The sequence below is a fragment of the Tympanuchus pallidicinctus genome, unplaced genomic scaffold, assembly GCF_026119805.1.
Source record: "Tympanuchus pallidicinctus isolate F22 unplaced genomic scaffold, pur_lepc_1.0 scaffold3, whole genome shotgun sequence".
NCBI classification, from domain to species: Eukaryota; Metazoa; Chordata; class Aves; order Galliformes; family Phasianidae; genus Tympanuchus; species Tympanuchus pallidicinctus.
In genome coordinates this window covers 47,918,885-47,943,828 of record NW_026294747.1, presented here as the reverse complement: position 1 = coordinate 47,943,828, position 24,944 = coordinate 47,918,885, and the positions used below count along the sequence as shown (strand labels likewise).

General features: G+C 37.3%; 1 protein-coding gene across 3 annotated transcripts in view; it reads left to right on the top strand.

Annotated features, from left to right (window-relative positions):
• Nucleotides 1-24,944, top strand: part of BEGAIN (brain enriched guanylate kinase associated) — a 141,397-nt gene that overhangs the window by 51,179 nt on the left and 65,274 nt on the right. The window contains exon 3 of one of the 3 annotated variants that reach the window (XM_052695001.1): nt 22,758-22,847. The exons of the other annotated variants lie outside the window; for them this stretch is intronic. Coding sequence (XP_052550961.1) covers nt 22,758-22,847 — 90 coding nt within the window. The remainder of the gene's footprint in view (nt 1-22,757; nt 22,848-24,944) is intronic. 3 annotated transcript variants of the gene reach the window in all.

Sequence of the window (24,944 nt, the reverse complement as noted above, 5' to 3'; positions counted from 1 at the left end):
AATCAATGGTTTTTAAAAGAGCTACATCTACTAGCATGAGCAGGCTTGACTGCATTCAGATCAAAACAGTTATTGCAGTTTCTAGAGGTAATGTCTTCAATTTATTCTGATGTTTCCCTATTTATAATAATAATAATGATAATAATAATAATAATAAAAAGCACTAAAGAATATAAAATGGTACAAGATAAAGGCAATTAACAGGACTACAACTTCAACAATGTTGTTCCCCTCCTCTGGCAGCTTTACAGAGTAAACTACCATTTCTATGCTCTTTTCATCTTATGACAATTGCTGTTTTGTATCATCACAACATTAGGACCTGCTCCCTAAAACTTTCCACCCTGTATGGGCAGCATCAGGAGAATTTTCTTTTTATCTATTTTTCTAATAGCTTTAGTGATGTCAGAACATTAGAGATACTCATTATCTGAGGGCTGTGCAAATTCACACTAAATGAAAACGTAACTTTTCAATCATTGATACATTGAAAGAAGTTGTAGTTAAAGGAGAAGATTGACTGCTTGGAACCTTATTCATTACATTCAGAAGCAAAATATCAGTGACAGAAGCTAGGCAGCCAAAGAAAAAAAAAAAAGATTGAGATATCAAAGAATTTCAGATCCTTTTCTTCTGGTACCAACTACTAAAGGAGAGAATTTATAGGGATGTAACAAAGCAAAAGAAATTCCAACAATGACGGAAAAATTATGGCATTTCTCTTGCCCAGATGATGACAGTGAGGTGTGCTGTATCCAGTCAGCAGGAGTTCAGCAATGGGTGTTTGTTGATGTTGTAGAGTGCAACATCCCAACTCCTTGCAGATCAGAACAGTTAAGGTGAAAAAAAGCAAGGGGGCTGTTTAGTAAAAAGGAATTTTGTACACAGGCTGGAGGCATATTTAAAACAAAACCCTTGGAAATGTGCAAGCTTTAGAAATTGATTTCACTTCTCAAAACCACAGAAATGCAAACAGATCCTGCAGAGGGGATTCGAGGTCAGAATGACTGTATGTATCTAACCTTTAAAATTTTTGAGACAGACCCATCTGAAAGAAAGGAGATGACAAATCACTTTCCCCAATTTAAAGGGCAACATGAATTAAGCATAGAGAGAGCTGTCAGGCTCCTCCATACAGTGGTTATATAACTCAAACAGAGCAGGTGAAGGTGAGACCCTGGAGTTTATTGATTAGTTCTATACCAGATGAAAACTCAGATGGGCAGAACAGTCATTGCGTAATGAGTTAATATTTGCTATTTGATGCTACGTCATTAAAAGCTAGCATATTTTTTTAGATCAATATGGTATTACGTTGTTTTCTGTGATTCAGAAAGAAGCCTTGTTTTACTTCAACTTTTTTTTCCATCTCTGTATCTTTCGCCCCCATTCTCAGGAGTATTGTTTGAACTTGAATTTCTACATTGTATACTGCATCCTCAATATGGAATTCCCATATTTAGGTACTATGATTGTTCAAAAGACTCTCCAGCTGGGTAGGAAGACTATTTGAGTGATAATACAGTGATTGTAAAGAATGGGACATCAGTTCCCATTTTAGAACATACATCTTGGCAAGTTTGAATGGAGTATATTCAAGTGGGAACAAATGGACATTTTAAGCGTGTAATTTAAAACAAAACATTCAGCGCTTACATGAATAAGCTCAGCAACTGCAGCAACCCTAGCCCAGGATCAAAGAGCTTATGGAGGACAACTCCAAGCTCATAGTTATCAGGCAGTCCACAGGCATAACAGATTTGGAGTTTAACAACAGGAATCCTGCACTCCTGGTTTCTTTTCTTCATTTTCCACATTTATTAGATGCCCACCTTTCTCTATAGCTTCTTGTGGTTTCTCTGAAGGTAACAGTCCTAATGCTGCACCTATTCAGCACTGAGCACGGGCTGAGGTGCGTTACAAATATATGCATATGCTTATATAGGCTGTCATTTCCAATCACCATTTAGATTCTAAAATGTACTTTTAAAAGTTCTTCCTAAAAATTATGCTAAGCCAGAAAGACTTATTTTTTCACTTGAGAAAGAAACAAAAAGAAACAACACAAAATCAAAACAAATAGAAAAAAAACACCACACTCTAGCTATGTGGGGTTGAAGGATCAGGCTGCTTTTCCTCACAACTGAGAACCTTGTTTGCTTGTGGCATGCTGCTTTAGCTGAGAAGGTGTCATGCATCCAATTAAAAAATATTGAGGAAGACAAGATTGGAATGAGAATGACTATATGCTGCAGCTGCCCTGAAATGAGTTAGCTAAAAAGCACACAGCTGGGAGAAATGTTGTCTTGACCATTCCTGAAGCCATAGCCATGTCAGTGCTGTAATAGCATGTTAGGCTTTTACTGCTGGGTGTGGAGCACAAGTCTTACAAGGAGCACCTGAGGGAAGTGGGATTGTTCAGTTTGGAGGACACTCAGGGGTCACTTTATCACTCTCTACAATTACCTGAAAGGAAGTTGTGGTGAGGTGGGAGTCAGCCTCTGCTGCTGTGTAACTAGTGATAGGACTAGAGGGAGCAGCCTGAAGTTGCACCAAGGGAGATTCAGGTTGGATGTCAGGAAAAATTCCCTCTCCATAAGAGTGGTCAAGCGCTGGAAAGTGTTGTCCAGGGAGGTGATGTAGTCACTGCCCCTGGAAGCATTCAAGGAACATTTAGATGTTGTACTAAGGGACATGGTTTAGTGGGGAAATGTTGGTGTGTGGCTGGACTGAATGATCTTGGAGGTCTTTTCCAAGCTTGGCAAATCTATGGCTCTGTGATGTACTTTTTCCTTACCAATGTATTTATTTCAAAAGCTATGAAGAAATTTTCCATTAATCTAGAAAAATGGAAACGGTCAGCCTTTTACCACGTATCGGTCAAATTCTCTTCAAGGCACTAAACAGACAAGCATGCAGGAATTTCTTTTCAGTTCCCTTTTCAGTGGTGCTCTCATCAATATCTTTGCTGCTGTCTCCCAGCAGCTGTTCTTCTATCACAAAATGGAACAATGTGCATGGAATCCCATGACAGAAGAATCAGCCATTCAACCCCCTGTGAATGAAAGAAGCATCAGGCCCGGCAGATTGACAAAGGAAAAAAAACAAGACAAGCTAAAAGCCACATAAGTTGTTCTAAAAGGATGGATCTGCTCAGTGAGTCATCAGGTGGGCACATCTACCTCTCAAGGATAATCAAGAATTGAAGTTTAACAAAACTTTCCACTAGAAATTGCAAAGGAGTCCTGCAGTCTGCCATTCTGTAACATGTTCTGTGTTTCACTGTCATCCTGTTCTCCCTTTACTTGTTAAGAACAGCATGAGTGAAAACTTATATTGTAGAATCATTAATTTTTGTGAGGGTCTCTTCATTTTGGTGTCTTTTTTAAGCAAATATATTACTATGTAGCATTTTTCTTCATGTGTATTTCAGTCTGGTTTAGTTCCACCACCTTTGACAATGGTAGGAAACTAGATCATAGAGGAGAGGAAGGGTGATGCAGATTGCCTAGAGAGGTTTTGAAACCTTCGTCCTTGAATATACCAGCGTTAGGTCTTATGCAAGAATGAATTTAAGAACCAGCGTATGAACGTGATAAGTAAGTATCAGAACACCTATAAAAAAAGTTTTCTCTACAGAAAATATCAGAATATGGGTTGCTTAACAAAAATCAGATGTGTTGAGTAACAACAAATTGGACCACTCTTTGGGTGTAATTCCGCAGAACATCTAGCAATTCAGTTACCATGGTGTTGAGTGAGGAGCACCATGGAAGATTTGTGGGGAAAGCAAACAACTTCTGGCCAGTTTTCTCTCTCCGCAGTTGTTTAGAGCAATCAGGAATACGAAGGTCCAGTGGATACTTTGGGCAACATCCACTTACAGCAGGAGGGCTCAGCAAAAGAATTTGCTGATCCCAAGACAGCATTCATATCTATGACAAACTAAATGATGAAATATTATCAGAAGTATCAAAGAAGTCTTCTCCAGAACCATAGGAAACCAAGTTGGGAAGGGGGAACGCATATATACTTATTTTCCTTAGTTGGTCTTATCTGGTGTTAAGATTCATAAAGATGTTCTAAATATTTCTAAACTCTTCTTGATATCACCAGAACACTAGACAAAAATTGCAAAGGGACAACAACTAAACTTAAGGAAAGTGCTCAGAACTACTAGAGGATTATAGGTCAGCATTTACCCAGAGTAATGGAGTATATTATTTTACCCAAAAGAAGGGCCACTGTCTCAGTTCCACTTACTCCTGCTCACCAGCATGTTCCATCTCTTTCCTGATGCCATCATCTCCCCCAGTCCATTCCCAACAAGCCATCCCATCCTTGGAACACTTATTTCCTCAGGATGCGGTCACTTGGGATAGAAAGGGATTCCATTTGAGAGTTATTTCACAGCTGCCAGCAAACTGCTGCACTTTCTTGTACTTTTTTTTCCTCCCTCCCAAAAAAAAAGCTAGGCCCCACATTTATCACAAACAAGCTGCTTCTCAGTCAGCAAATGGAACAGACTTGTAGAAGTTACTTGTATACCCTGATTTATTTTTATACATCTCAGTCCATTACATGCCATTAAATACTCACTGAAATGGTAGCTTGCACTGAATTGCATGGAATGATTTTTATTGAATATAATTACTGAACAGGAAGCAGAGAGCATAATTAATCTTAGTGCAAAACTCCATTTTAACTTGGTTGATCTAGTACTTCAGAATGTAGTTACTCCTCGATTAATTTCTGCCCTTTCATTTATGGAAGTGGGTAGCCTGTATTTTCTCCAATTAGTTAAATAAATATTAAACACTTCTAAGCAGTAAATCTGAAATTGTCTAAATGTTGCTGTAATGGATATGCTGCAAGTGTATAGATTAGCTACAGCTTAAAGCTAAAGAGAAAATTAATTGAAGTCTGGCTTGCAGTTGTATAAAATCATTTTTTTTTGCTTGGGACTGAGCTTTGACATTCTTCATTCCAACACAGACAGCTTTTCCAATAAGTTCTGCTACCACTGTTAAGGCACTGTCATTACTAATAATAGAGAGAAGACTGTCAACAACAGGCACACAAATAGTATGGTTCATGGTATAGTTTTTAAGTACCCGATGCTGCAAAACAAAATGATTTAAAAAAAAAAAAACTATCAAGCCATACACCCAGAAGATTATTAACAGTAGTATATGGTATTTCTTTGAGTCAGTAATTGTTCAGTGAGCTTCACTTTTACTTCATTGTCCATGTGTGCAAGCAAGAATCATTTCAAGTCAAGGCTGTAAAGCAGGCTGAACAAAATAGAAAATAATTAAACATGCAAAACTGGATACACCGTCAACAGGTCTTTCTGTTAGTGTAATCAGCATTTCCATCACTGCTTCTTCGTACCCTATGTTATTCACAAATATATTTCTGCATATAAGAGCACTATTTCAGGAAGTCAGAGGCTCCAAACTCCTCCTAAAAAAAAAAAATAAATCTCACAGTAGCGTATGTTGATTTATTTTTGTGAGAACATCTTAAAAATCCCCATTCACTTGTCTACATAACTCCAGTCAGCACACTTGCAACACAGCCTGAAACAAGTCTTTAGTTTGAATTTTTTCTCCTGAACGTTCCCTGTTCTCTCTGACCTCACAAAATCCAAAAATACCATTCCCCATGTGCAAACTAAATGTTTTCTGTCTGAACATCCTTGTGCTGGATTTATACTACAAGAGGAAAGAAGATTACTTGGTTGTGGCTCCGTAAACCCGGAAGAGCTCTGAGCATGATGCTAAAAACAAGCGATAGTGAATTTCAGAGAGTAGCCTGAAAATAATTGGTACTGAAGGGGAGTGTCGTAACTGAGTCCAGCTGTCAATAGGACTCTCAAAGTGAAAAAGTACAGCCAAAGGCTGCCAGAGTTTTGAATCTGCCCTGGAGGACCTCACTTGACCACTGAAGCCAGAGGGCTTCACACTAACAAAAGTCACAGCTCTAAACATTTATTTTATTTTGGGCAGCTCATAAGAATACATCACAAGATCAAAGCTTTTTCATAGGACTGGAAGAGATTAAGTCATACAGAAAGTACCTGCAAGACAGAAAAAAAATTACGAATCTCAGATTCCTTTGTCAGCTTCTCAGCTGAGATATATTACTTGGAAAAAAAAATAAAATAGTTGCATCCTGTACTATAAATGAAACATGTTTTCTGGTGATTTAATGTTTAGCATATATATGTTTCTGCTATAGCACAGGCCTCTTGCTTGGAAGGGCCTCAATTTAAACCAAGGGAGGGACACCTCTGAGGGCAGCACACACACAGCCTTGCTTTTCAAGAAATGTATTTCTACTTAAGGGGAATGATTTCCAATTTTTTTTTTTTTTTACTGCCAGCCCCAAAGGCCCACCTGCAGAGCATGGCAAAACCACACACCTAGGGAAAAGGGCACACCAACAGCACACAGGCAACCAAGAAGAGTCCATCTCCTGCCAGGGTCTGGCACTGGACTTGAAATCCCTTTGGTTCAGTTCTCTCATCTTCAGTAGGAGATACAGTGCATTTTAAAACCTAATTGTCTTGTTACTCCAGTGATGAAAGCACTCTGAAGTTGGGAGCAGTAGACAAACATCATTTCATTTGTACAGCACAAGAGAAGGGTGCTGGCAACCAAAACATTAAAAACTGCTAAAATAACTATGACATTATAGACCTATATTATATGTCTATATGTAATATATAACCTATCTAAAACCTGCTTAAGAGTAAAAACAATAATCCAGAGTTCAAACGTATAAGGATCAGTCTTCATGGTAGTAACAGAGCAAAAGTTCCCTTTATCTCACATGTATCCTGGGCAAACAATCCAGATGTGCTCAGTCACATACAACCCCTACTAGGTGTTAGAGTTCTCTAACATTTCCCTCAGCTGAACTTCTGCCATTCCTGGAACCAAATCTCCTGAATCAGTAGACACAGCAATACTATTAGCATTAGAACAAACAAGATAAGGTCAGATTCCAAAGCCTGAAAAAACCTCCACCAGCAGGAGATTTCTTGCTAGGTCTCGTTTATCCCCATTCTGTTTTTCTGGTTGCCTTCTCTCACCCACCTCTGTTTTATCATATGTAAGTAGGTAAGAAATTACAGACAAACAAGCAAAGAAACACTTGAAACTAAGGTACAGCACAGGCATAAAAAGAAGCAAGCATGAACTCAGAAGGCATATGTTTAGTCTTGCAATCGTAACTATGGAAGTAGGGCTAAAGTCTGAAATGCAATTCGTTTTAGGAAAAATCCTGATCAATTGATTAAATGATTATAAAGCATGAAAGCATGGAACAAGTTCTTGGGGCCTATAATACTTATTTCAGTCTATTACTACTGTAAAATTTGCGAAACTTTGCGTTTCTTTGTGCCTCATTTTCTGTTTAGATTTCATCTTCATAGATTTTAAGGCTAGTTGAAAAACTGAAGGATAAGATATATATATATATATATATATATATAAATAAGGTACAGGAGGGCAGACAATCTACTGTAGAAGATAAATTATACATATGTATAGCCCATAGTCTATTCACATTGCACGTTAAAAGGGACATCCAATACTTCTTCAAGCATGATCTTTCTCTACTACTGAACAGTAGGAAGGAAGGAAATGAGGGCAATAAGCCATTAACCTTTATGACTTGCAGCAGAACCCATACAATTTAATAGTGAGTGTCCATTACAATTTTGTTGCCATGCCTCATCCATGCATAACAGTGAGTCAGAAGATGCCCATATTTTAGAAACCTAAAGTCTGCCTTCCTTACAGTGGTTCTATATTCTACAGCCTTACATTCAACAGAATACTGGAAACTAGAAAAGCAGAGCACCTTACTTGCATTCGGCAAATATCACCTGTGATATCACAGCTGTCTCCTGAATTACAAGAATAAAACCCACTTTTCCATATTATAATGCAAAAACACCCATTCACCTGCTACTTAGCAATTATGAAACACTTATTTGTTTGAGGGAAAAAAAAAAAAAAAAGGAAAAAAGAAAGAAAAAAAAAGGAAATACACCATTCAGTATTCATTTTATAGCAGCAATGTACTCATCCACTGGCCAAAGCACCAGTGGTGGTTTGGCACAAAGAATATTTACAAGCAATTCACCACAACAAATATCTGAAAGCATTCCAGGTTGCTTATTTAGGATTAGCATATACACAAAGCACTTCAGGGCTACAACAGAAAAGCACTGCTACTCCACCTCTCTTATTATCCAGAAGGATTTCTTGCAATGTAACACAAAAAGAGATTCAATAAAGGGTAAGAAAGACCACATCAACTGAAATATAATGGTCCAAAGCATATTACTTGATCAAAGACTTTATGGTTGTCATTTACCAAGAGAAAAGTATTTTTCATCCAACAACATAGCTTTTATCCACAATTCTACACATACCCTTACACTTAAGCACCCAGATTTAACCAACACTTTTCATTTAAAGTAGCATAATAGATTATTTCACAAAAATAAAGCCTCACTCCGTTTTTCTAAGCATGCAGATAGTTAAAATATTTCAAGCTCATATTTTTCCAAGTACTCATAGTAACTCTAAACAAACAGAATGAGGAACAATACCCCAGGACATAACAAAATCCTTATTTTTAACATAGCATGAAATATCATTAGTCAAAAGCTTACCTAGTACAATCGCTGTAGGTTCAACAAAGTTAATCCCACGAGTTGAAGATTCAGCCTGAAGTCTGTCTGTACAGAAATTTGGTTTTAGATTTTATTCATTCCAGCAAGCTCTATGGGGAAATAGATTTCTTTTTTAGGAGGGTGAGAGTGATAAATGGAGTTCACTCAGCTGCTGGTTTCCCATGGTGCAGAGAGCAAACGAGCCTCAGGTGGAGTCTGTGGCTGCCCCAGACAACAAATAGCTGTAGTGTGTGAGGAGGCTCAACTGCCTAGAAAACTGATGAAGAGAGGAACAGGTGTGCTCTTCTGTCTCCATACTGTGTCAAACATTCTTTAACCTTTGTGTTCTAGTCCAGCCTCTCTAAATGTAAATTCCTCAGAACTTTTTCCATCACAAGTTATCTGGGGAAGCATATGCTGTACACTTCCAATTACCTTCTAAGGAGCTATATCAAGCACCTCTTTCTTCATCCTCCTAGTGCCATTGGTGTCTCTGATGCATGATTCAGATAGAACTCAACAAATACAAGGGTAGAGCTCAGTGCTCACAGCCCACCTGCACTGACCTGCAGGTCAAGGCGTACTAGCAAAACCCTCCTAAAACTCACTGCTGCCTTCAGAGTGGGCACTGCTGGGAATGTATCTCAGAATGCTTTCACTTGTGATACCTCTCCAGCACTGATGGTGATTCAACTTCCTGCTCCTTGTTTGTCTTTAGTTGGGATGTTCTTGTATTTCCACCTTCTAATCAATGGGACTGTCCATTTTAACTAAAAGCTGTCATATTTCATTTGTGTTTAAATTCAATTTCCAGAGAAGGGGACCAGTTGTTCCCAGTATATATATTTCTGTGCCATGTTAGACAAGTTAATTTTAGAGTATGTCATTTCCACTAACACGCAAGAAAGATTTGCTTCTTTATTCACCTATGTGGTATTTGTCATATACTACAAAACCTGAACAGAATGAATAGCCATAAAAATAATCAAAAAATATTTCAGCACTATCAAGTGGTCTCAATAAATCCAGTAACTGCATTTTATTTGTATTCCACCCTTCCTGTTTCACTTTTAGTACTGATTTACCTTGTGAGGAGTGAGGTCCAAATGAATAGGAAAGTGTTGAAATTCATACAAAAAAATTGCTGCCAAACATCACAAAATAAACCCTGCATTTATAGAAATCCAGAGAGACTTCTGCTCTTTTAAAATCTTTTTTCCCACTTGTACTGGAATCATTCAACCTCCATAATCTTTAACGAAGTATTTAACATCAGTTGAAATGGTCACACAACTTTTGACAGGGAGTATAAAAAACACATTTGTTTTAACAAGCTATTCCCGTGCTTACTACTGACACTCAGTGTACTAATTCTTTTTAACTCATGCTATAAAACAGAAATGTGCAGAGTTTACTGAACTCATCACTAGTCAATTTTAAAGTTTTCCTTTTTCTCTCTCAGTCCTCACTTCTGTTGCCTCATCTGAGTTTAATTCCCTGAAACAAATGGTGAAAGAGAAGAGCTTCTGAGAAAGAAAAACAATGAAAAAGTGTAAATATCAGAGCACTTTAATTGGTTTTTATTAGTTTGTTGGGTTTGTTTTGTTAATTTTTGTTTTTTTGCTAACTCAGTAGAAAGTAGTAGTTCATGTCTCTGCAGGGGATAAAACCAAAGCCCTAACCCTAACACTAACCCTAACACTTTGAGTATAGAAGTGGCCCATAGTTCAAAGAAATCACAATAAATCAGAAGAAACACATGGCAAAATTCCTACTGGCTAAATTCACCAAAACTGGAGTTCATCCTAAATTTTAATCATCCAAAGACTCTCCATGGATCTTTCCTAGATGTTGAGCAGCACTGCAAGCAAATGTTAGGCCTGGACTCATGCCCTGCTTGCTGTTTGAACAGTTCAGTATGTCTGTTCCCAAAAGTTCAGGAACTGCCATTGTTGTTGCACTTGATCACAGTAAGGGAAGAGAGCAAGATTTTGCATTTCCCTTCTGCTTTGTTCACTCAAAGGTCCATAGAGAGCAAAGGAACTCTCAGTCTTATCAGAAAGAGGCCAAGAAATACAGATAGTGAGCATGTTCTGGTCCTCCTGCCAAGATGTCTGAAGCTGTTAAACATACAAAAACAAGACAGGAACAAGGCACTGGGCGTTAGACCGTGAAAGGATGTCACTTTTCAGCAAGGAGAGAGTTGCCAGTAGGAAGTTTGGAAATGATGCTAAAACACACTTTGCAAAAGAGGAAGAGAGTCAGGAAGAAAAAGGTCTGTTAGAACAACCTATAATGACATTAACTGGATACTCTTATGAATAGTTAAGATAGACCATTTGAAGGATCTGAGGGTGTAGAACACCTGCCAAGATCCAGCCTCACCCTTTCATGAAGAAAGCCTCACCCTTTCATTTCTCTTCAATGAAAGAGTGCAGTTTCTTTCCTAAATACTGATAGATTGAAGGAAAGTGAATAGTAGCTGCTGAAATATCTAACAAGATGCAATGTATAAATATACTCAGAGGCAGGAAATTAGAAGAATACATTAGAAAAACAACTGAATTCTAATGCCAAGCTCAGATGTTATCAGTTGTGCCGTGGTTAGCTACGAGTCAAAGCAGCCCCTGGTGATAGTCAAGATTGCAACCCTTTCTTCAGAATAGCTACTACATAGGCAGAACATGAATTGCAGTCCTTTCTGTGACCTTGCACTGTATTTAAGAAATACAAAAGCATGGGAAAGTTAAACCTTTCTTGATTTTGTGCTCATAGCTCTAATTATGCAGAGGAGATCACAGAGATGTTAGGATGGATGAACAATGTACGAGTAACACTAATGAAGCTGGAAAGTGGTAAGCCTTCAGCTCTATAAATTCTCTTTGCAGAAAGCAAAGAAAACATGCCACAATGAAAAGGAAACAACCCAAATTGTTATGGATAACCTATCTCATAATACAGGACTCACTGTTTACATATCTGAGCTAACTTAATCATGTCCATAACATCTTTCTGCTTAGTGCTTCTTTCTCTTCTCTTATCTCCTATTCCCAGGAGTCCCTTGCAGACAGTAATAACATTAATAAGTAGTCACCAGCTTCTGCAAGCACCGCTTAGGACACTACCAGATAATTGGAGGGGAAACGCCTACTTGTTGACCAAATGTTGCCCAGTCCCTGAAATTTTTATCAGCTGAGCTGAGCTGTGGTGTCTGTTTATTACACAGGGTGCCTTCCCCATATAAAAACTCAAGCAGTTCCTTTAGCTAGATACAAGTCTTTGATCTACTCTGGTTTAAACCATTGCTTTCTATGTGTGTGGGAGCCAAGAGGCTGCGGCTTTGGTCTTAAACAGGCAGTAGCCTGGGGCTTTGCAAAGAGACAAAAAGCATTACTCAGCTACTAAGTAGTAGCACATTTCTGGCAAAAGAGATACCTTTTAGCAGGGTTTGTGGGAAAGTTAAAAGTGTCTATAATTATGTGAGACTGAATAGAGTACAACCTTGTGTTTATGGGTTCACCTTTTAATAGCTCACCTCAACACTTGACCTCTGCATCCCTAGAAAATTGATTATATGGGCTACAAGATACTTTCCAACTCCCTTAACACTTGTGCAGAACTTCAGTCTACATTGGGGAGTATTACAGTGCTAACTTTTGGCTGAGATGGGAATTTGATTCTAATCACTTAGAGTCATTAAACCTTGCAAATGTAAGAACCAGATTTCCAGGTGTCTTGGCCTTCTATCTTACGGTAATTTTTGCCTTAATGTCTTCCTGTAAGTGTTCTTGTTTCATTGAAGGGGATCAGCTACCAGATCAGACCTTTTTGTTTCTATGTCTGTAGTGTAAGAAGTTAATATGTTACAAATCTGGGGTCCAATTAGCTATCAGTTGCACTTGGCAGCCAAATCCAAAACAGAATATACCTGGATAACATAAGCTTACTACACCTAAAGTTGCACATTCTTGCTCTTCTGATATTTGACCCAAATCATATTCTGGGTACAAAACGCAGTCACTTAATTTCCTCAGGTGTCATAGAGTCATACAATTGTTTGAATTGGAAGGGACATTTGAAGGCTATCTAGCCCAACTCTCCTACAATGAACAGGAACATCTACAGTTAGACCAGGGTGCTTAGAGCCTTGTTCAGACTAACCTTGATTGTCTCCAGGGACAGGGCATCTCTCTGGAAACCTGTGCCAGTATCTCACTACCCGATGTCCTTAACCAAACATTGAGCCATTGATCACCACTCACAGTACAATCTTGCAACAAGCAGAAGTCGTCTCTGGGTACACCTTTGCCAGGCAGTTCTGTATCTTCCCAGACTCCCACTGAGTTCCAAAATCCCAAATGTAGGCAAATGTAGGAGAGAACAACCCTTCTATATTCCTCCATTGAAGGCAGGCACCTGAACTTCAGCCAAGTACTACTTCAGAGCCTGTCTCACCTTTAAAGTTTGATGCTCTGAATATGAGAGGTCTTTTCTGTATCTTTGAATTCTCACCATTCCACAATCTGCATTTATATCTCTGCAGCTTTAAAAGTATACATTAGTTTGTTATCTTACTCTGATATTGTCAGTACTGAATAAAACAGTCCCGTGCCTATGACTCTGCATAAAGACTGAGTCTGCTTTGTGCAGCAGACTCAGATCTGACATTCAAAAGGAAGTGTAAAAAGTATGGCAGGAGTTAGCCAAGTAGTGAGTAGATTCACCTGAACATACACATTTTTTAATTGCTAAATGAGACATGTTCTATAACACTTAATATGTTTTTTTTTAAGGAGATAATTCATTCAATTCATAGCAAATGTAATTGTGTTCTGATTGCTCACACCTGGCAATTTTGCACTGCTACTTTTTCTCCCCAAAGCACATTCTAAGCATAGAATGGACCTTGTGCCAGGTATACTATATGTTTCAAGCTCTAAAATAAATAGAATGGGATTTGCAGAGCCAGCTCTAGACAAAGTATGCAGTTGCAGGAGCATGTGTCTGATTTGCCTCTGCCAGAAACCTGCCGCTGCTATTGCCAAGGAAAAAGCTGCTGGAAGTAGGCTGAAAACTATTGTTAATCTCTCTGCAGAAGCAGCAGTTGTTGCCCCTGGCCCTGGCACCATGCCTGCTTCTCCATCCCAGCACTGCCCCTTCTTCTGGCAGCATTCATCCATGGGGAGGTGAAAATCTTCATTGCCTTTAGTTCTGAGCTTGGTCTGGCTACTGTATATTCCAGATTCTACATTTTAATTGATATTTTTGAGGCTTTAAATGGTATTCAGGGTAATACAACAATTTGCAAGTCTTCCCATTACTTAGTCTGAAATTCAACCCCAGACAAATCCAAGAGTATTGGGCTGTTTTCAACATACCTCAAATTCTGCATCTTTCAGATATTGTCTTTTCCTTCCTTTTTCTTGATTTTGCAAAAGATTCTCGACTCTAATGACCCTCCTATAATCTTTTTCAAATTTTCTGTTGTCTCTTGGAGTCCCATACTGGGATAAAGAGTCGTTGCACTGTGTGCTGTTTCACCCAAATCCTACGAGACTGCACCTCCCTCAATGAACTAATACCTTAAATAGATGAGAAAAGGAATGGGTAGGAGACTTGTTCAAATGATAGAAGTGATTTTCTCTACGTAGGGAGCCAAATTGTTTATTTGACATACCCAAGAGTCCAACGTAGCAGTGCATGGCATGGATAAGTGCCTTTAAATTGAATAGCAAACCCTAAGAAACCAAAAATAATGGAAGACACGTAAAACTAGAAAGAAACAATTGCAAATAGCCCCACTGAGTATTAGATGGACTAAAATAACCTCTATGGATATACAAGAGATAAACTCCATGCCAACCAACCTAGGAAATTCCACTGAATTATTTCATCAGAGGTACGGTCAGAGACGAATAACTTCTCTAAGAACTGAGTTTACATAAAGAATCTAAAACTATGGTGGCAGATAGGGGAGGAGGACCTGACTGCTTTCCTACCAGTCAGAAGAAGAAAAACAATTTCTGGAGTGAAATCTACTTTCTCTTTTTTTTTTTAAATTCCTTCACCTAACCTCTAAAGTACAACATAGAAATATTTCAGATACTTTAGGGCTTTTGTTTACATGCATATTTATCAGCTCTCCAGAGAGCAGATTTCTGAAGTGGATCATTCCGTGCTTAATTTTCTCAGCAAAAGGGATATTCAAATGTATCCACAGGGAACGCACCTATTCTCTTCAGGGGTAAAAGATAAGGGTTGTGTAGACAAAGAGAAGTAAAATCTGAAGAGATGTAGAATACACAGCATTTCTATTGATTTTAAGCTGCCTGGAAGCAACCTCAGAATGTTTCTCTAGATATTATCTTTTTAATGCTCAATCATAGTATGCTCAATTCAAAATACAACCGCTCTGTTTCACTGCATTCATATTGTATACGAGTGAAAGTGTTGGACTGATAAATGGTTTGCTAGCTGAAATCAGATGACAAATTAATTAGCTGCATCAGTTTCTGAAATGTAGAATGAAATGCGCCTTCTCTGTAGGGCTTCCCCTCTTTATGAATCCTGCCATTGGCAGCTCTGAGCTGGTGCTTGGTTCTGGTCTCCCACAAGTACTGATTTACTTGACTGAAGGGAGTAAGATCTGGAAGGGCTGAGATCTATTGTTAGAATAAATCTGTTGACAATAACCATTTTGTGAAAAAAGCAATTTAGGAAAAAAACATTTAAGAGCATGGACATTTTGAAACAGTTATCTGCAGTTACAGGCAACAGCATACTCTATCTTCTAATTGTTGGGCTTGTTTTTTGTTTTTTTTTGTCAGCTACTCTTATTGCAAAGCTGTTCCAAAATCATGTAGTTCCATCATTAGAAAATTTCTGATTTCCAAACGAAAGTGTAATCATGGACAGTTCTGCTCTCTTGTTCCTAAGCCAACACTTTTCTTTAGAAGAAATAATTATTTCTCCTCCCTCTTGTCTTTAAAAGGGTGGACAAATCCTCTCTGTCTTCCTTTTTGTGAACTGACCTAAAGCCCCTTTGTTTTGAGTTTTTTTCTCTCACATACCTCTAAAGTCTCCTAAAAATGCTTTTTCCTATGTCTTTTCCAGAGTGAATTCCTGTCTTGAAAGCATGTGACTGTGACAGTATTCCCAGAGAGACAGCACTTCCCTCTTTTGCTGAAACACCTCACCCAATAGTTTATTGGAACTGCTCAGAAAACAGATCTTTAGCCTGTGTATTCAGTGTGAAAATGAGTTATTGATCTGTCAGATTTAATTTAGGACATCCAAGGTGAAGCAATTAAAATATTCTATTCTGGAATGTTGGCTTTATTGTGCTTATCACTTAAGGCAAGTGCTATTTTAAAAAGATGTCTCGTAATTATTAGTTCTTTCGGTTTCTGTGGAGGCATCAGTCACAGACTGCTGGATCTGTGCAAGTGCAGAACGAAGTCTTTCCACGAAAGAGCTGCTATTCTCAATAAAGTTAATCCTGTTCTTTATTCAGTATGATTTTATTCACACATTCCTATGCCTACTTAAAAATGTCATCTTGGATTTTGGAAAGGTATGAAATATACATACAAGCACAGCTGATGTCTGCAGTAAATACTTTCATATATTTAGAAAATACTTCTTATGTAGTCCATTTTCTGGAGTACAACATGAGTCAGTGATGATCTAAGGTTCCCAAACTTAGAGGCTTAGATACTGGAAAAAAAAAAAAAGAAAAAAAGAAGATAGAAAAAAAAAAACAAAAACAAACAAAAAAAAAAAAAAAAAAAAAAAAAAACAAAAAAGAAAACACATCCAACAAAAGGGGCAATTTAAGCTAATAATAAAGCACTTTGAAGGTAGCTTTTAATGTGCTATGGTTTTATGCAGCTGATGTTCTGAGCATTTTTCTTATAAAGACATAAAAATTCACTTCTAGAAGTCGTCTTGTCCAGATACCTACTACCAGCAACCCCAAAATGGGGTTTTCCATGATGAAAAAACATGGTTTTGTTAACGGTCCTCTGAGAGGGCTACTAAAGCAGCATTTTTGCCTGAAGTCAAACCACAGAAAGGAGTTAGACTTAGAGCTGCTGCTGAGGTGCTGGAGGAAAACTTTTATGATAGGAATAAATTAGGCTAAAGTGGTTAATGATGGCCTAATTACATGAAAAGTACTTATTCAACCAGTCAAAGATGAGAGCCAAGTAGAAATGTAAGGAAGAACAGCCCTTAGGACAGTCTGATACTTGCTTTGTACACATGGAAAAACATTCCTCGTGAGAGCTCGATTCTGACATCACACAAAAACTCACCCTCAAAATAAATGCCCCAGTGAAGTCATTGGCTCTTATCACTGACAGCCATCTTATCACTGGAGAGCCATTACTAAAACTAAAACTCCATGGAACAAATAAAACACGTAAGCAAGTATAGTTCTGATGAGAAATATCTACCTATAATGGATATATTTTTGGCATCTATACAGTATATTTATGGTTATCGATTCCCTTAAGAAATAACAGAATGCATTTAAGCAGTGTACAAACTATCAATTGCCACTGAATTGCGCTGCAAAGATGATCTATAACCTTGAAAAATGTGACTGCTTTTCTTCTATAGCAATATATTTTAAACTGCAAGGCAGCAAGCTAGCTTATGCTTTTCACAGTATGCAGATATCAGCTTCTCAAGTAGGAAATTCAAAATGAAATATTATTAACAATTTATTGTTATTTCCATGCAGATACTGAATGAATAATTCCTATCATATTTTTCCCTAGTTGCAGGAGGGAGTGTTTTTGCACCTGTTTCTCTTTTCCCAAATCTAATAATCAGTAAAATTGCACTCAGCCAGCTGTTGAATTTCAGTTCTGTTCGTATATTTCATCTGTTTAAAGACTGACAGAATATGAAATCATATAGCTGCAATAAAATGCAACATTGATACGAAGAGAAGTTATTGCCAACCTTACAAAGATTTAGATAATCTTGGATTGTGCTGTAACGCCTAACTAGATTGAAGACAGTGATAGATATTCATATGCAAAGTAAAGTAACAGTTGCTAAAATCAGTAAAAACTTTGGAAATAAAGTGCTTCCAGGGATTCTTTGAGAGCTTAAACCAGTTTCTAATTATAAGAAATTATGTAAAACCGATTAACTCATGTCTTCTCCTGTGGAATTGTTCACAAAGGGTATGAAATGTTCACACTTTAAGAACACAAAGCTCGCTAATTCATTTAGTCATAAATCCTTGCATCTTTTTGGAACAGCTGTACTGAACCTATTGCCTGGTGTTTGAATGGAACATAATTTCTTTTTTAGTTACACATGTAGCTGAAGGCATCAACAAACAAAATAAAACATTGCAGGTAGCTTCAAACACACCACAACCATTCTATTGACATGCCTAATACAGAGATGATTGCTCATTTGGGTTTTTGTAGTCTAAGAATGAACATTTAACCCTAAGGTTTATATACTACTTAGCAACACATATTTTCTAAAGATAGCGGATTTAAATTGCATACATATGCATACATATATACACATCTGTACATACATATGCACACTTCACAGAGAAATGCCATACAGTTTTGTAAATATAGATAAATAGGTAGGTATGTTAGTTTTGAATACCTGGTATCACAGATAGCAGAGTTCACTCAATTTTCCAGTAAGAGAATGCTTAACACTTTGCAAAATTTAACTGTATTAATTAGATTGCTGTATGCCATATTTGTATGTTCAAATGGCTTAGGTATTTCCAAAAATATAACTACTGAAAAGAAAAACAGTTGTTTTAATCATAGATAAAAAATAGACTATGATTTTCTTCATTAAAAAAGTCTTCATAGCTGTTTGAGTTGGAGTAAAGACCTAAAATATGCAAAGGAAACCTTATAAGGTGCTAGGAATAACATATTTACCAACACTCAGAACTGCTCATTTTAAAAGAATCTGAAAAAATAGGTATGTCATTAACATTAACATATGTAAGCTTGGTAACTAACTTCTGTGTAGATAAAGCTCAGCTAAGCATGCTCCAGCTAAGAGTTTTTGAGACCAAGCAAAACTTCTTCCCTGACTCTTTGTGGCAGTTGAACCTTTTTATAACGTCTGGCTTCCCAAGAGTAGATAAAGGGATGAGCTTTAATGCTGAAGCTAATGCTGAAGTACCAAGAGCAGCATGGCCATACCAGAAGTGAATTGAACAGGGATTGCAGTAACTGGCGAGAAAGGGAAAAACAAGTGGGTGAAGCTGGAGATGAAGAGAAGTCATGACAGTAGCTTGTTAGAAGAGTGGAGTAGAAAGAAAGAAACATGAGAATGAGGGAGAATGTCATTTTGGTACCAGATCATAAGCTCAACCAGGGGGATATATGATTCCATAGGAGCCTGTTTCTCAATTAGGAAATTGTATTTAAAATATTCATGAAGATATATTGTTAAACTCCCTGCAGCACTTTTACATTATTTAATGCTGTGGTCATAGATAGTTCTAGGTAACTCCAGAAATAGAATTGCCACCCCCTCACAAAGAATGGATTGTTTGACATTTTTATCAGCTCCAGCCTTTGTTCCATGAAGATGACAGCCAGTTACCTAATTTGGCAAGGCTGGTAGAAAAGTAGGTAGTGAGTGCAGCTGACAGCACCTCACAAGTCTGTGATGCTAAATCAGCACGACCACCACGTGCTCCTTCAATGAGGACGGAATATGGAGGTAGAGTCGTGACAGTATGTTCCAAGGTGTCCCTGCAGCTCTTCCAGCTTTTTCTGTCAATGGTTATTAGTGTTTACAAAAGCATGTCCCTGAAATAGCTACATGGTGTTAATAATAGCAAAAATAGCTATTCTCCTGCTTAGGATCTTTCATGCTGGGTCAAAATTGGGCTACGTTGGGAAAGAAGAGGAATCATAATAGCACAACCCAGTTTAAGGGTGGCGTTCAAAACTCTCTCAGGTCACACACTGAGTTTAAACTAAGATCAGACCAGGACATATTTTTTCCCATCTACAGAAAATCCGCCTGAGTTTTCACAGGGGAAAGTTTTGGCCTTCTGCCACCCATCCAAATGAATTGGTAGTTACTCCTCTCTGGGCAGAGAAATAAAGTGTTGATCATATTTCACTGAGAAATCCATTTTTTTATTTTTCCAAATTGGCTATATATATGCAGATATCATCTGTGATTATTGTCAGATAAGCCACAGACAATATGTGAAGTAACATACTGAATGTTCTAGGACAAGACAAGGAAACAGACTACTACAACAGAATGTCCAAGCTCAAGCCTCACATGTCACAGGAGTCTGCCTTAATCACATCAGTGAGAGATAAAGGAAGCTCTATAGAAAGGAAAGGAAAATAAGTAACTTCACTATGTTACAGTGCAATGAAAAGTCATTTTAATGTTTGGTAATCTGAAATGCTTTATCATGTTTGTTGGCCAGATATTTTTCCCTTAGCAAACTGCTGGTTTTGTTCCGTGACTATAAAAATCATGCAAAATTAATAAGTTTTTTTTTATTTTTCAGTAGTTACAACTTTCTTACAACTGTTGTTTGTTGACAGTGACAGATGTGGGAAAATTTTCCTTTATTTTTCCTTTAAAATTCATAGTTTCCTTAGACAAATATATGTATATGCATACTTTTGCTGATTTCTAATTTGCCTGTGGTAAAACAATATCCCGTGTAAACTGCAAAAGCTGAGAAATCAAGTTTTGTTTTTGAATATCTGGCAAATAAATAAACCTTACAGCTACTGATTATTTTTAAACCTTGCACATGAAAACGTGATTACACTCACTACCACAGACACTGATTGTTGAAGACAGGATGTTATTAAGTCACTTTGGAGAGCTTCTGTAAGACCCACCGCATTTCAAGCAGAGCTTTTCTTAATGACATTATCTCATTTATGGAGCAATTACACAGGACTTGCTGTTTGAAAATGTCAAGAAAAACATTGAGCAAACAACTAAAGTGGAATTTACACTCCTCCGCTCTCTATCAAATCATGTCAACTTCATAGACTTAAAATATTCTATCAGGATTTCCTACACCAAAGCTATTTGCTGTGTATCAGTAAAACATATGAGAGAGGTTAGTTCAACAACCTCTGCGTGGAATAAAGCAGGTAATGGATGTGAAGACTGCAGAAATTTGTCCATGCTGAGATAATTTTTTTTGTTCAAGAACAGCACATTAATTAATTCTGTGGATTTGAAAACCAGACAAAACTATTTCAAAATTTGGAAGTTAGGAAATTAGTATGGAGGATTTCTCTGTGAGCTAGGGAGAAATGTGTAAAATGCAATGGTTTCAAAAATCTCCATTGATTCTGGAAAAACCTGTGGTTGAATTCCTCATTCTTGTTCAAAATTAAGATTTGATTTTTAGGAGTAGTTTACAATTCCATATGCAGATACAAAGTAGATGGCCAGATAGAGACCATTTTTAAATATCCATTCTTACCATGGACAGTTTTCCTGCCACTCAGTTGAGAATGAATACATAGAGTAGTACTACAGCACTGATATGTATTAAGTAAGTTGATACCCATCGATTATGAGATTTATAATTCATCTGAGAACATCAGGAAAGCTGTTAGAGATACATAATGCAAAGTAATACAGACAACTCACTGAAGAATCGATGATGCTGAAATAGTGCAGATTTCAGACATTTGTCCTCAGCTCTACTTTGAATTAAATTAATATTGCTGTAAGTTTATGTGACAACAGCACTTAAACTTCAAGCCATCTATTATTTCTCTGTATTCCCTTTGATTCTTCATGTATTTAATCCAAGTCTAGCACAGAAGTTAAAAGATATTTGGAATAGTCCTTCATTCCTCAATGAATAACTCAGTGGTATGGTGGTACAACTAGATTGATGTACTGGAATTCACATAGTTCTTTTCCTCTGAGTACCCTAAAAGGTCTTGCTGCTGGTAGTTCTTAAGGTGAACCCATTCCCACGTGGACTTACAGAAGTAGCAGAGTTCTCTCTATTCATAACCATGGAGCTTCTCTGCTGCTCTCTGTTTCACAGCTATTGGTCCTGAAATGTATCCCTGTCTGTAAAGATGTGCTCATAGGGACATCCGAAAGGTCACCACTAATTGACTGCAAGGTAGGATTTTCTGCATGTACAGTGATCACTGACCATAGGGAAAATTAATGCAAAAATTCTGTTTCATAAATATGAATGTGCTTGAGTTAGGAAAACCTTACCTTTTATTTTGTTTATCCTTCAAGGCATTTAATGTGCATTTCTAATATTGCAAAGCAATAAAACAATACCATTTGGCATATTCTGTGTGGTCTAATACTGTTGTTCTTACTCAGATTTTACTCAGGAAAAACAATCTTTCACTTGAGTGACAATTTGCTTGACTGAGGACTGAACAGAGCATTTTGAATCTTACCAGTATTGCTTGATGTTAATGTTGGACAACATATCTCATTGCTAATTTGCTTGTCCTGTTGGCCTTTTCTTGGGCTCAGGATCTGCTTTTGCTGTGTGCTATTTGTGGCTGTTCAGATTGCTTCCTTTTGTGCTTTTCACTTCCAGCAAATATTTTGCAGCTATTGTTTCTTCTGCCAGTAGATGTGCATGGAACCTGGTATGTGGAACTTGAACCTCAGCCCAGATTTAATTAAAACTATTAAACATATTCTCACTGTGGTGCTCAGAAGGAATTTTGGAGACCCTCTTTCGATGAAGCATAAATTTCCTTAATCTGAGTTTTTGCAATTCAAAATCTTAAGAGCAAATACTCCTCAATAAAAGTAGGTGGAGTAGTATCCATTTACAGCCATGATAAAGTCAATCCTAAATGCCTATTCTGACCTACAATATACATTCTACCAGAAAATCAATCAATGTGTGCACCAGAACACTACCTTGTTTTGTAGACTTAACACTGTTTTAAAGTAAGATATTGCCAAATTTCTCCATAGCCTATTGATATGCAGCAAATCTAGCTAGGTTATCACTCGTATGTCTTATGAGCCATACCTAGCCATGGTTTATCCTCTATTCATGCTGCAGGGTACGAAATTCCTGGGTGCCAACCTGCCTATGGCAACCTAGAATTCTCCAGGGCAGGCTCGCAAAATCTTCACCTACTCTCTGGGACAGGTAATGAACAAGTGATGTTTTGTGAAGTTATGCTTTCTTTCTAACCTTTTGATGTCCGTAAAAATGTTGCATTTCTTCATGTCAGTCTCCAGTCTCTCATTGTTCAGTTGTGCTGTATTTTCTGAACTAGGGGAATGACAGCTATTTATTATAGTACACTAGATGCTTGCCTCAGCCAAGCCTGTTATAATGACTATTAGCATATATAAAAACTGAAGGTTTAAGATCCACAGTTAATAGTTTTTCTGATGGAGTTCCTATAATAAAGGCACATTGTATTCTCATGTGACGCCATAATAATCTGGCCATAATAATTTAATTCCAATTCCAATTTTAATTGCCAGTGTTTAAATATTATCTTCCCTTTGTTAGGTTTACGTCAATTTCAGTCTCCTGAACTATTTTTTTTTTTCATTATAGAGGATGTGACAAGATGAAGGAGTTATGATTGGTTCTAGTTTATATTCCTATGCAGTAAATAACAGAAGTTTAAATAATGACTCATTTAGACATATTTTGCTTAGATTTTCTTCTACTTCTCTCATGAATTCACACTTTGGTCTTTACTTCTTGACATTATTACAAGTAGCAGGTATGTAGTAGAAATGTTATTCACTAATCCTCTGGTTTTCAATGAAATCTGAAATATTCAAAATTGAAATCAGAAATTAATTAGATAAAAAATAAAGACAGTGAATTTTATATTCCCTTCTTGCATTCTAATTAATGTATTTGAGTAATGGTCATGACTTTTCATGCTAAGAGTGCTGCTAGCATAGAAGAGATAAATAGGATTCGATCAGTATTTTTTGGCACAAGGTACACTCTGTGAAGTGAAAACCAATAATCCTGGAAAAGTGCCTTAAATTCCTATTTTTCATCCCCTTGGGGCTCTGCATGTATGCTCTATTCTTACCTGGGTTTTAGTCTGTTGTAAAAGTAGCTTTGTTCTGATACATGCTCTTGTTAAAACCAGGAGATGAAGAGTGAAGCCTATCTGTAATTCTTCCTTTCAGATGCGTGTAAGTTTTATATTCTAGAGGACAATATAAAAGTTTTTCTCCAAGCATTCCAAAGTTTTAAGTGCGCAAACCCAAGATTATATCTCGGGCTATTTAGACATTTCATACGATACATAGAGGCTGAAAGACCATTTTCATTTATTCCTCCACTTTTTAAAAAGTATAAAAGGATCTAATTTTAATAATTTCCCGAATCTCTGCTTGTTTCGTTCATTTAATCCAAATTTTAATCACATTGTTTTAACAAACCTAGACTTCAAAAAATTATCTGGAATCTTGTTATCCAATTGTATTGAAAACATTAGCTTGTTGGAGAAACAAAAACACTGTGTTTCTTTCTTTTTTTTTTTTATCGTGAAAATGAAAAGTAACGAATATGACAACTTCAGCACTTACAGAATTAGGATAGATTCTATTTTATCTGCCCTGATGCACCTTAATCTTCAAAAAATAATTATGAAGCAATAAAAATTTCAAATAGAATACTAAAGTTGTTCAGGTATAAGGCAAAATATTGCAGCTGTGTTTAGATAATCTCCATCTCTGAATACAGAGCAAACATAGCACCTCTTTGAGGGCCTTTCCCAGGAAGACACTACTTCATCAATACGTGTTTTTTTGGGGGGTGCTATATGTGAGGGTAGGTTGAAGGTCTTGGGCTACCCCTGAACAAGCACACTGTGTATTTCTTTTCACGTGTATAATGCAAGCATTTGTTCAGATGAATGTCTGCTGCCTCATTTGAGGTTTTGGCACTTGTAGAGAGCTTCACTTACTGCCTCACTCAAAAAAATACAGGAGAGCTTATGCCAAAAACAGAGAGATAGGAGTGCTCATTGAATCATTAAGGCTAGAAAAGACCACTAAGATCATCTACTTCAATCATCAACCATGCCCACTAATCATGTCCTTCAGTGCCACATGTTCCTGTTAAAAGGAGTGAAGCCCTATTCCCTCCCCTTTACCATATACTCACAAAAAAAAGACCACAAAGCAGAGTCTTACACTGACAAACCAGTTCAGCTGAGGAAGCAGGATAAAATCGACTTGACTGAACTAATAAATCCTGAGATTA